The sequence below is a fragment of the Stomoxys calcitrans genome, chromosome 4 (genome assembly GCF_963082655.1).
Source record: "Stomoxys calcitrans chromosome 4, idStoCalc2.1, whole genome shotgun sequence".
NCBI classification, from domain to species: Eukaryota; Metazoa; Arthropoda; class Insecta; order Diptera; family Muscidae; genus Stomoxys; species Stomoxys calcitrans.
Genome location: NC_081555.1, coordinates 22,329,802 through 22,342,547, shown reverse-complemented (window position 1 = coordinate 22,342,547; position 12,746 = coordinate 22,329,802). Strand labels below are relative to the sequence as shown.

The 12,746-nt window shown below is 36.5% G+C and overlaps 3 protein-coding genes across 5 annotated transcripts in view; all 3 read right to left on the bottom strand.

Annotated features, from left to right (window-relative positions):
• The window catches only part of LOC106084568 (zinc finger protein 816), a 28,858-nt gene extending 27,948 nt beyond the window's left edge, over positions 1-910 (bottom strand). For both annotated transcript variants that reach the window (XM_059366732.1, XM_059366733.1), the window contains exon 1: positions 657-910. In XM_059366732.1, coding sequence (XP_059222715.1) covers positions 657-674 — 18 coding nt within the window. In that variant the 5' untranslated portion in view covers positions 675-910. The remainder of the gene's footprint in view (positions 1-656) is intronic.
• Positions 911-2,525: 1,615 nt separating this feature from the next.
• LOC131996866 (uncharacterized) lies at positions 2,526-4,686 on the bottom strand. The gene is made up of 3 exons (XM_059367034.1): positions 4,532-4,686; positions 3,880-4,301; positions 2,526-3,788 (listed from the first exon to the last, which is right to left on the bottom strand). The coding sequence occupies exons 2-3, from the start codon at positions 4,252-4,254 to the stop codon at positions 2,712-2,714; spliced, it is 1,452 nt and encodes a 483-aa protein (XP_059223017.1). The 5' UTR covers positions 4,255-4,301; positions 4,532-4,686; the 3' UTR covers positions 2,526-2,711.
• Positions 4,687-6,260: 1,574 nt separating this feature from the next.
• Positions 6,261-10,455, bottom strand: LOC106085847 (zinc finger protein 808). 2 transcript variants are annotated; one of them, XM_013250301.2, is made up of 3 exons: positions 10,325-10,455; positions 9,604-9,799; positions 6,261-9,533 (listed from the first exon to the last, which is right to left on the bottom strand). In XM_013250301.2, exons 2-3 carry the CDS (start codon positions 9,739-9,741, stop codon positions 6,447-6,449), a joined length of 3,225 nt encoding a protein of 1,074 aa, XP_013105755.2. In that variant the 5' UTR covers positions 9,742-9,799; positions 10,325-10,455; the 3' UTR covers positions 6,261-6,446. The 2 variants fall into 2 exon arrangements, with proteins under 2 accessions (XP_013105755.2, XP_013105761.2); XM_013250307.2 differs by having other exon boundaries at positions 10,384-10,448.
• Between the last annotated feature and the right edge of the window lie 2,291 nt (positions 10,456-12,746).

Here is a 12,746-nt window from a genome sequence, read left to right as displayed (position 1 = left end):
TGGCATGTTGTCACAGCAATCAACATTCATTCATTTCAGCTTGTGCAGCCCCTTAGCCACCACCTTTCTCCATTTTGTGATTTCTATTGTCGTTATCGTGTTCCAAAAGTTTACATTGTATCTTTATTTTCGTGAAAATACATCTTGTTGTAATTAAAAAAGGTAATCTTGTTTCTTATTGTGGATATATTCGACAAAGCTTACATCTACTTCTATACTGTCCATTACATCTAACCAACTGTTGTTTGATTCTTTTGTTTTCGTTTTATTTGCGCTTACGGCAAACATTTTGGCCACTTGCGTGTGCTAAACAACTATTCACTCCGTTTTTTAGTCTATTGAGGCCATCCCTACATCGTTATCATCCCTCATTCCAAAGTTTCGGTTTGATATTATCAATAGGGTAGATGAAGTGCAGTTTTGTTCCCAAAAAAATTGAGTTCTCGCTTAAAAAAAGACAACAAGTGTTGTTTTCAACCGTCGAATATCAAAAAAAAAAGACTTCTTCAACGCATATCACAACCCGACTATTTCTTTTGTATTTTTAGGCTACTTGCAAATATCTTTTATTCATAAAAATCATTTAAAACGGAAAAAAGTATTGGCATTTCGTCTATTTTTTTCGCTAAATTGCTGCTCTAAGTGTTTTTCTTTACCTTAACTTGATTTTTCATTTGCCGTCGGTAAAACACAATTTGTCTGCGGCTTCCTTATGTGCCGTCTGTAAGTTTTGTTCAGTAAAAACAATAACAACACTTCAACTTTCGCACATATATACACACAAAACCACTGCATATAATCGTTGTACATAATATCACTGTTTTCTCGCGATTTTTCACAAATTATTCATTATTTGATGCCTATTTTGTCGTTTGCATTTATTTGCAAATATAAAAAACATTTGGCTTTGTTTTTCTCTTGATTAGTGATGACCTTTTAGTCAATCATTAAAATGTGTCGTGCTATCGATCATCGAATTATAATAATCGATCACACTTCCCTTAGGGATCCTATACACTATTAGTTTGAAATTTGTTTAAGCGTCGATTTAGAGTAAGACAAAAAATTACCCCAGAATCTTGAATATAAAGTCCGTTTTCGGGGTTCGGGCCTGGGAGCCCCCGAACGGGCCTTTCCCCACCAAGTGAAATTCAAAGGAATATGGGAAAAAAAACAAACAAAAAAACACGAATATGACAAAAAAAAAACAAAAAAGGGCGCCCCCAAGGTGTGGGGGTGGTGGATTTTAAAAAATTGGATGTTTTGGAAGAATTTATATAAAAAATCAAAAATGAAACCATTGCGCGGAAAAGCCTTTTTACATCAATACAAAAAACAAGAAAATTTTAATTTCTGATTACATTATAATTATATTGGGTTGCCCAAAAAGTAATTGCGGATTTTTTAAAAGAAAGTAAATGCATTTTTAATAAAACTTAGAATGAACTTTAATCAAATATACTTTTTTTACAGTTTTTTTCTAAAGCAAGCTTAAAGTAGCAGCTGATAACTGACAGAAGAAAGAATGCAATTACAGAGTCACAAGCTGTGAAAAGATTTGTCAACGCCAACTATATGAAAAATCCGCAATTACTTTTTGGGCAACCCAATAGCTATTTGCGATATATTGAACGATTTATAGTCGAATCCGCTTAATTGAACAATTTTAAGCTGTGTATGTGCCTGTCGCGAAATTTCTGGTTGCTGCCAAGACATTTATGTCGCCTAAGAAAAATAGTTGTGTAGAATACAAGATGGCGACAACCATCAATTTATAATTTTGGCAAAATTTAAATCTTTTTTGTTTAATCGTCTTTATTTGCAAATAACTTTATTTCATGATAAACGGAGCTATTAAGCAAGTAAGTAAGAAATTTTAGGCCTCTCGACATCTGACCTAAATAGGGCTCAGATCGGACTATATTTAGATATAGCTGAGCCTCCCGATACCCGACCCTAATACGGTTCATATGGGACGATATTTAGATATAGACCGATCTGCCGATAAAGGGTCTAAAGCACATAAAAGCTTTATTTTTTACCCGATTTCCTTGAAATTTTAGACAGTGAGTTGTTTTGAGCCTCCCGATACCCTACCTTAATATGGATCAGATTGGAGGATATTTAGTGACTTATGTTAGGCTTTTCGACATCCGTGTCCTATATGGTTAAGATCGGTTTATATTTGGATATAGCTGCCAAAAATACCAATATTTTGTTCTACAACATTGAACAGTGACTTATATTTATTAGACCACTCAATGTCCATGACGAATTTGGGTTCATAAGTTATCCAATTTTCACAGGATTGTGGCGAAAGGGGGTTTACATATATACCCGAGGTAGTGGGTATCCAATGTTCGGCCCGGCCGAACTTAATGCCTTTTTACCTGTTTTGTTTTGTGCTCGTATTTTTAAACAAGTTCAGAGCTAGCCTCTGTTTAAATAAATTAAAATTAAAAAAATGTAACCCATTAAAATCAACCCATCGATTCCATTGTTCATTTTTAATAAAATCTTATATATTTTGTTATTATTCCCCTGGCTTGAAAACAAAATCTGCTTATTTATTAATAATAAGGAAACATATGCATATCTAAATTCCTTAAACGAACAAAAGTCATTTGTAAGAGTTTTGGGCTTATTAAAACTAGGAAAATATTTGTTGTTTTTTTTTTCAATATTTTAAATAAAGTTTGAAGTCTCTCTGTTTATAGGTCAATAAATTCGTTTTCGGATTTTATGAATTCTTCTTCTTCCCATGTTGCATCTTCAAATTTTGATGGCATTTCATTAACAACCATTTTCTCATTTCCCAAAGTATATGACTCAGGCGAAAATTCTTCTATCTTCAACTCTTTACCCTCTATAGCGGTCATCAATGAATCCTCCGCTTCTTCTTCTTTATTTAAAGTATGATTATCTGGTCCTGCGTTGGTTGCATCAGTTGTCTTCGTCACTACAATCTTGGTGTAAAGTGTGTCTTGATTATGAATCTGTGTGACATGTCTGTAGATGGAGTAACGATTGTCATATTCCTTGAAACAAAGTTTACATTTATACTGGGTGCGAGGCGGATTTTCAGAACGCACCTCATATTTGAGGAACAAGGATTCCTTTTTTGAACTTTTTTTGTGAGTCCGCCGTAAGTGCGTATTCAACAAATAGATCTTGTCATAGGCTTTAGTACAAAATTTACATCTATACAAAACACTTGTGATGGTGTTGCTGCTGGTGGCAAGGTTTTCCTCAACCACGGTTTCATCTAAGTGGGTGCTGTGGTGGGATGACACTGTTGAATAAGCAGGTGAAGGTGTTGGTGTCGCATATAACGGCGTTGCCGATTCATCCGAAAAGTGGAAGCGACTGGGTGGCCTTGTTGATAAAACTGGTGAAGGTGATGGTGTTCCATGAGGTGAAATTGCGGAAAAAGACGAATATGTTGAGGAAGCAGACGCGTAAGGCTTTGAGTTTTGGTTGTTGTGGTGAAAATTGGACATAGGTTTCCGTGGTTGCACTTGCAAGTAAACTTGTTGTTGTACTTGTTGCTGCCCAAGGCTCACGGAACTTTGTAGCGTCAGATTGCCTAGTTGCGCGTACACAAGGGCTTCGTCCATCACCTTTTTTGCATATATTTTTTGCTCCGGCCTTAATTTGCGGAATGTTACTGCCCACGCTTCACCATAAATATCTGCCTCGTCCTTATTTGCTTTTGGGACAGTTTTTTTCAGATGGTCGACAGCCGTTTCTAGAAAATCTGTCGGATCGAATTTTTTTTTCTTTGGTTCCTAAAAATGAAAATATTATGCATTTAGAGACTGAAAATAATAAATTACATACACAAATAAATATTCTATTACACAAGCACAATTTACTTACCTTTTCAATTTCTGCGTCAAACGTCTCATCAAACGTAGAAATGCCTTCCAACTGTGTCTCTTGGTCGAGCAAAAAATTAAGATGGTCAAAATACCACAGCGACGGCACGTATATATCCTCAGCACCTGCACCTGACCTTTCGCTTTTGCGCATCTTCTGCAGCTCCCTTCTGTACGTTGTTCGTAGGCAATTATATTTTTTTTTTACTAGGTCCACCGAAGCATTTTTATCAACCTCTTTCCATTTTGTTACGAGTTTTTCCCATGATTTTTGTTTTTCTAATTTGTCTTTATATTTTTCACTTTTTGTTTGCCAAATGGCATTTTCATTTTTTAACACATCAAAAAATTCTATCATAAAGTCTTTGCTTGCCATTTTTTGTGTGCACTACACGACCTTTCGTTACAATGGTTGAAGAGCAACTGAAATGGCAAAATGGCTTAAAATTTGCGCAGTAGCCCACACACGTATGATTTGTTTGCCAACAAATTGCAAGTTTTTGAAAATTTTCAAAAACTTGCAATTTGTTCGCAAACTACCCCACAGACGTAAAAACGCGACCACAAACCCAACAAATTGCTCGAATTTATCGTTCGTCTATGGCTAGCTTAAGTTTTGTTCAGTAAAAACAATAACAACACTTCAACTTTACCACATATATACACACAAAACCACTGCATATAATCGTTGTACATAATATCACTGTTTTTTCGCGATTTTTCACAAATTATTCATTATTTGATGCTTATTTTGTCGTTTGCATTTAATTGCAAATATAAAAAAACATTTGGCTTTGTTTTTCTCTTGATTAGTGATGACCTTTTAGTCAATCACTAAAATGTGTGGTGCTATCGATCATCGAATTATAATAATCGATCACACTTCCCTTAGAGATCCTATACACTATTAGTTTGAAATTTGTTTAAACGTCGATTTATAGTAAGACAAAAAATTACCCCAGAATCTTGAATATAAAGTCCGTTTTCGGGGTTCGGGCCTGGGAGCCCCCGAACGGGCCTTTCCCCACCAAGTAAAATTCAAAGGAATATGGGAAAAAACAAACAAAAAAACACGAATATGACAAAAAAAAAAAAAAAAACAAAAAAGGACGCCCCAAGGTGTGAGGGTGGTGGATTTTAAAAAATTGGATGTTTTGGAAGAATTTATATAAAAAATCAAAAATGAAACCATTGCGCGGAAAAGCCTTTTTACATCAATACAAAAAACAAGAAAATTTTAATTTCTGATTACATTATAATTATATTGGGTTGCCCAAAAAGTAATTGCGGATTTTTTAAAAGAAAGTAAATGCATTTTTAATAAAACTTAGAATGAATTTTAATCAAATATACATTTTTTACAGTTTTTTTCTAAAGCAAGCTTAAAGTAGCAGCTGATAACTGACAGAAGAAAGAATGCAATTACAGAGTCACAAGCTGTGAAAAGATTTGTCAACGCCAACTATATGAAAAATCCGCAATTACTTTTTGGGCAACCCAATAGCTACTTGCGATATATTGTACGATTTATAGTCAAATCCGCTTAATTGAACAATTTTAAGCTGTGTATGTGCCTGTCGCGAAATTTCTGGTTGCTGCCAAGACATTTATGTCGCCACAGAAAAATAGTTGCGTAGAATACAAGATGGCGACAACCATCAATTTAAAATTTAGACAAGATTTAAATCTTTTTTGTTTAATCGTCTTTATTTGCAAATAACTTTATTTCATGATAAACGGAGCTATTAAGCAAGTAAGTAAGAAATTTTAGGCCTCTCGACATCTGACCTAAATAGGGTTATGATCGGACTATATTTAGATATAGCTGAGCCTCCCGATACCCGACCTTGATACGGTTCAGATGGGACGATATTTAGATATAGACCGATCTGCCGATAAAGGGTCTAAAGCACATAAAAGCTTTATTTATTACCCGATTTCCTTGAAATTTTAGACAGTGAGTTGTTTTGAGACTCCCGATACCCTACCTTAATATGGATCAGATCGGAGGATATTTAGTGACTTATGTTAGGCTTTTCGACATCCGTGTCCTATATGGTTAAGATCGGTTTATATTTGGATATAGCTGCCAAAAATACCAATATTTTGTTCTACAACATTGAACAGTGACTTATATTTATTAGTTATCCAATTTTCACAGGATTGTGGCGAAAGGGGGTTTACATATATACCCGAGGTAGTGGGTATCCAATGTTCGGCCCGGCCGAACTTAATGCCTTTTTACCTGTTTTGTTTTGTGCTTGTATTTTTAAACATGCTCAGAGCTAGCCTCTGTTCAAATAAATTAAGATTAAAAAAATGTAACCCATTAAAATCAACCCATCGATTCCATTGTTCATTTTTAATAAAATCTTATATACATATTTTGTTATTATTCCCCTGGCTTGAAAACAAAATCTGCTTATTTATTAATAATAAGGAAACATATGCATATCTAAATTCCTTAAACGAACAAAAGTCATTTGTAAGAGTTTTGGGCTTATTAAAACTAGGAAATTATTTGTTGTTTTTTCTCAATATTCCAACTGAGGGTTGAAGTCTCTCTGTTTATAGGTCAATAAATTCGTTTTCGGATTTTATGAATTCTTCTTCTTCCCATGTTGCATCTTCAAATTTTGATGGCATTTCATTATCTTCTATTTTCTCATTTCCCAAAGTATATGACTCAGGCGAAAATTCTTCTATCTTCAACTCTTTACCCTCTATAGCGGTCATCAATGAATCCTCAGCTTCTTCTTCTTCTTCTTTATTTAAAGTATGATTATCTGGTCCTGCGTTGGTTGCATCAGTTGTCTTCGTCACTACAATCTTGGTGTAAAGTGTGTCTTGATTATGAATCTTTGTGACATGTCTGTAGATGGAGTAACGATTGTCATATTCCTTGAAACAAAGTTTACATTTATACTGGGTGCGAGGGGGATTATCAGAACGCACCTCGTATTTGAGGAACAAGGATTCCTTTTTTGAACTTTTTTTGTGAGTCCGCCGTAAGTGCGTATTCAACAAATAGATCTTGTCATAGGCTTTAGTACAAAATTTACATCTATACAAAACACTTGTGATGGTGTTGCTGCTGGTGGCAAGGTTTTCCTCAACCACTTGTCGGCCATTTTTAAACTTGGCGGGATGCAGACGGCTAATGTGGCCGTATAGCGAACATTTCTTTTCATATAGCTTAGAACATATTTTGCATCGGAATCCACCATTAGGAGAGCGCTCACATAAGTTCCGATACTGCAGTTTTTTCTGGTTGTAGTTTGCAAATTTATTTTTATGATTGCTTCTTGTGTGAGCGTAAAGATAGCCATTCGTTTTATATTGCATGGGGCAAAATGGGCATTTGTATAAAGCCTTTGGCGGCATTGGTGTTGCAATTTCTACGCTAGGCACTTTTAAACGCGCTAATATTTTGGTATAAGTTGGATCAGTGGCCTCATTTAGTTTTTGAGTTGATCGCTTGTGAATCGTCCTGACATGGGAAAATATGGAGCCTTGATTTTCATACTCTTTGGAACAAAGGTCACATCTAAACTTGGTGCGGGGGGCAACGTCAGTGCCCTGCCCTTCCACCTGAAATCTGGTTATAATGGAATCACGTTGGAAATTTTGCTTGTGTATCTCCCGCAAATGGGCAAACATAGTTCGCTTTTTCTCATAGATTTTAGGACATAATTTGCATTTATATATAACGGTGAGGGAGCGTTTAAAAGAATCCATGCGTATGACATGATCTTTCAGTTGAATGTTTGCCATGTCTTCTTCTTCATCGTCCTGGTTCTCTGCTGTCTCCATTGATTCTTGCTCGAGTTTTGCTATTTTGGAATGCGCACTGGCAATGTGGTTGCACAGGGAATTTGTGTTTTCATATTCCTTGAAACATACTTTGCAACGGTATGCTCCCTTGGCAGTCGGCTCAATTAAATAGTTAAAGAGCAAAAACTTATTTGCTGCCTCATTGAGGACATTGTCTTTGTCTTCCACTTCAACTTCTTGCCTGTTGCTGTTTAGAGTTTGCAGGTTGATGATTGCGGGCCTCTTTTGGTGCATGCGTCTTATGTGGGAGTGGAGGAGGCGTTTTGTTTCGTATAGTCTGCAGCAAAGTGGACATGTGTACATGGACATGATTTCCGCGAGCTTTAACGAATCCAGGGTCGTTTGGTTATCTTCAAAAGGCAGCAAAGGCCTTTCAATTGACACCCCCTTAAGGCATCGCTTGTAACGATGGTGCAAGGAAGTCGGCTTGTCACACACCCTGGAACAATGAATACAAACGTAGACCTTACTCTCTCCTCGAGTTTCAAGCCTAAACCCCTCTTTAAGCTCTACTGGCTTATTATCATTTCGACATCGCCTTAGATGATAGTACATGGCAGACTGCTTGTCACACTCCTTGGAACAATGAAGACAAACATAGACCACACTCGCTCCCCGAGTTTCTCGCCGATACCCCTTCAATGTTGCACTTTGCGCCGCCTCGTCTTGCATCTTCTTCCATTCGTGGGGATGAGATGCGTTCATGTGTTGGCTCAAATAAGGTCGTCTGGTAAATGCTTTGGGGCAAAAGGAGCAGGTATGCGTCTTCTCGCCTATGTGGCCAGCCATATGCGCAAGCATTGCACGCTGACGGCTAAAGTACTTTCCACAAATGTTACATTCAATACTCTTGGGTTTATGGACACTGCTGTGTTTGCTCAAATTCCTTTTCGTTGCAAAGGTCTTTGGACACTTGTCGCAACGATAATTCCCTTCCAGCGTTTCGCTGTCTTTAGCACTTTTATCTTTTCCCTTGTTGGTGTGGACCTTTCTTATGTGATTTCTCAAATATTGCACAAAACGGTAGGATTTGCAACAGGCCTCACATCTAAGCTGCTGCGGGGCATTATGATAGTTTATGTGTTGCTCAATATTGTAACGATATTCCAGCTTCAATTGGCAACACATGAGATAACAAACTTCTGAAGCATGTTGTTTTCTAAAATGTTCCTCCAACTGAGAATAGCTAGCCACTAGCTGATGGCAAATTTCACACTTTAAGGAGGTTCGCCATAAAGCTACCAACTCGTCAAATTCCTCTAGAGTTTTTTTGGTAGCAGTAATATTTTTATCTGAAGAGCAAAGGTTGATGTGTTCCAAAGATGATGAGGGAATTTCATTATTCGTGCTATAATCGTCAATGTAATCATCGTCTTGCCTTAAGGATGCATTTTCTTTGCTACTGGCCATATGAGACATTTCTTCATCCGCTAATTGGTCGTGGCCATCCTGAAGCGACATCCCTTCATAATCATTGTTGAGGTCCAAAGGTTCTTCAGATTTTATAACAAAGGTAAGGAGGGTAGCTTTCGTTGAATCTTCAGTGCTAGCTATAAATTCCTTGGCATTATGCCAGTCCATTTGTTCTTCCGCAGAATTCATTAAATCTTCAGTTCGTACAAATTCTTGGGCTTTATGCCACTCCTGTTGTTCTTCCTTTATATTCATCTCAGATTTCGCCTTAACAACTTCCCCAAATTCTTTTATCGCTACTTTCTGAGCCTCAATAGCCGACTCCTGGAATTGATGGAACTTCAAAATTTGCTGCCAACATTTCCCGCAGACATATTGAAGGCGTCCCTCCCATTCCATATTCAACATCTGAAAACATTGAAGTTATATTTGAAAATCATCATTCATTCATTGGATGTATCAGAGAGAGGAGACTCACTGCGTTAGTAAAATATTTGCTCACAAGATCATGGTTCGCATTAGCCTGACCTGTCTCATCATAGAGGCTGTGCTGGTCATCTTTGCAGCTTTTTACACAGAGCCGGCAATAGTCTGAGGGAGGAGGATGTCTTAACATCTCTTTAGCATTAGAGATCAGTTCTTAGCTTTTAGCTAAGAGTAGTTTGAGAAACTTCCTAAAAGAATATTTTGAATGCGTCATAAAAGGTTTAGAAGTTTTACAACATTTCAGACATATAATATTCTATAGAACTTGTAAAAATTATAGAAATAAATTATGAGCATTTCACTTTCTCTCAATGGCCATTGAATGTATAAAATGTATTTTCTCCACATATGTACTACATATTTCTCACTTCCATGCAACCGTTTCTTTGCAAAGCTCACTCGCGTATGAAATAGCCCATAGCAACAAATCGCGCTCTACGGCATGCAGCTTTTTTTTATCTATCTGTAATGATTATCATCTACATGTCTATGTTATTTCACGCCATGCTGCACTTGGATGCCTGTGCATGTATTTATGAGTGTCGTATGCCGTTGTGTGTCTGTTATTCAAGTTTTGGCATAACTAAACTTAACAATGGTATGTTGTCAGAGTATCAAGCATTCACTCAATTTGGTTAGGGCAAACCAAAGCTTCCTTTTAAGCCGTCTGTAGGTTTTTTGTAGTAAAAACAATAACAATACTACAACTTTACCACATATATAAACACAAAACCACTGCACATAATATCACTGTTTTTTCGTGTTTTCTCACTTTTTATTCATTGTTTGGTGCCTATTGCATATGTTTGCAAATATATAAAAACATTTGGCTTTGTTTTTCTTCTGATTAGTGATGACTTTTTTGTCGATCACCCAAATATGTCGTGCTATCGGTCATCGAATTATAATAATCGATCACACTTTCCTTAAGGAACCTATAAACTACAGGATTCAACAGGTTCAAAAAATTTGGTGCCAATTTTGCCGTAACCAAAGTCTCAGCCAATTCGGATAATATTTGCGCCCACTAGAGTTTCACGAAATATAATCTAGAGGTTAGTTTATATGGGAGCTATATCAAATGATGGACCGATTAAAACCATACTTGGCACGGTTGTTGAAAGTCCAACATCACGCCCAAAATCTCAGCCAATTCGGATAATTATTGCGCCCTCTAGAGGCACAAAAATTATAATCGGGAGATCGGTTTATATGGGAGCTATATTTGGTGATGGTCCGATTTGAACCATACTTGGCACGGTTGTTGGGACTCATAACAAAACATCGAAATTTGATGTGATAAGTAAGAAGTAAAATCGGTAGATTTATTTATGTGGGAGCTACATCTAAACATGGACCAATTTGACCCATTAACAATCCCTACCGACCAACATTAGTAAGAAGTATTTGTGCAAAATATCAAGCGGCTAGCATCACTCCTTTGAAAGTAAGAGTGCCGACAGACGGACGGACGGACATGACTAGATCGACTTAGACAGGGTTTCTTATTCTCCGGTTACAATTTATAGTGTCGATATTCTTCTGTTGAAAAGAAAAATTTTTGAGAACGCGAAAACCCTGATTGCAGCTTAATGTTGCCATATCTTCTAAATTAGCAAAACCAAATTGGTTAACAGGAGGTTTAACCCCACGATAAAATAATTTTCCGGTTAGCTAACACGAACTTTATTTTTTCTGCGAGGTACCCGCCTTTAAAATGTCAAGACGAACAAAAATATATAAACTTTATGGATCTTAGATCAATATTTCGAAGTGTTACAAACGGAATGGCGTAGTTGGTAAACCCCCATCCTATGGTAGAGGATATAAAAATACAGGCTAACATATGCTGTGTTTTATTTTAGTGTTATACATAGTGTAAATTACGATTAATCGTTTCGTTTCTTATTATCTGTTATTGCATGTTATCGATAACTTACCAGTAAACCTTTCTATTGAAATTTTATCCAGAACATTTGAATTGTACCCAGCAATGGAAACGAGCATATATATGTATATTATTCATAGATATATGTATATTATTCATATTTTTTTACACTTAAAGAATTTGATTAGTAGTTAGAGACATTCAGGTTCGGATTCATTTGACAAGATTAAGCCAAGTAATCAGCTGATATAAATTTTTCTGAATTTTTGTCATTAAGCTTGTCAAACCTGTTATTGTTTCTTATTTGTTTGCAATGTGCGTTTGTTCATATTCAAATTCAAAGTGAATTACACATATACACATACACTAAAACTTAAATAATTCAAGACGTACTTTTAAAAGATGTTGAGTAAAAATAAACAAGTAAAAAACGTTAAATTCGGCCGGGCCGAACTTTGGATACCCACCACCTCGGGTATATATGTAAACAACCTTTCGTCATAATCCAGTGAAAAATGCATAATTTTTGCACCCAAAGCAGCTATATCGAAATATGGTCTGATTTGGACCAAATTCGACACAGACAATGAGTGGTCTAATAAGTACAAGTCATTGTTCAATTTTGTAGAAAAAAATATTGGTCTTTTTGGTAGTCACATCCAAATATATAAATGCGTCTTTTATGGGCCCAAAACCTTAAATCGAGAGATCGGGCTATATGACAGTTAAATCCAAATTTGAACCGATCTGAAGAGGGATGTCGAAGGGCCTAACACAACCCACTCTGCTAAGTTTCGGCGAAATTGGACAATAATTGCGCCTTTTATGGGCCCAAAACCTTTAATCGAGAGATCGGTCTATATGGCAGCTATATCCAAATCTAGACCGATCCGGACCAAATTGCAGAAAGATGTCGAAGAGCCTAACACAACTTACTGTCCCAAATCTGGCAAAATCGGACAAGAAATGGACCCAAAACCTTCAATCGAGAGATCGGTCTATATGGCGGCTATATCTAAATCTGGACCGATTTGAGCCAAATTGAAGAAGAATGTTGAATCGCCTTACACAATTAATTGTCCCAAATTTCGGCGAAATCGATATTCAAATGTGGACCGATCTGAGCCAAATTGAAGAATAAAATCTGAACCAATCTGTGTCATATTGCAGAAGTATGTCGAGGGGCTTATCTTCACTTACTGTCCCAAATTTAGGCGACATCGGATAATACATGCGCCTTTTATGGA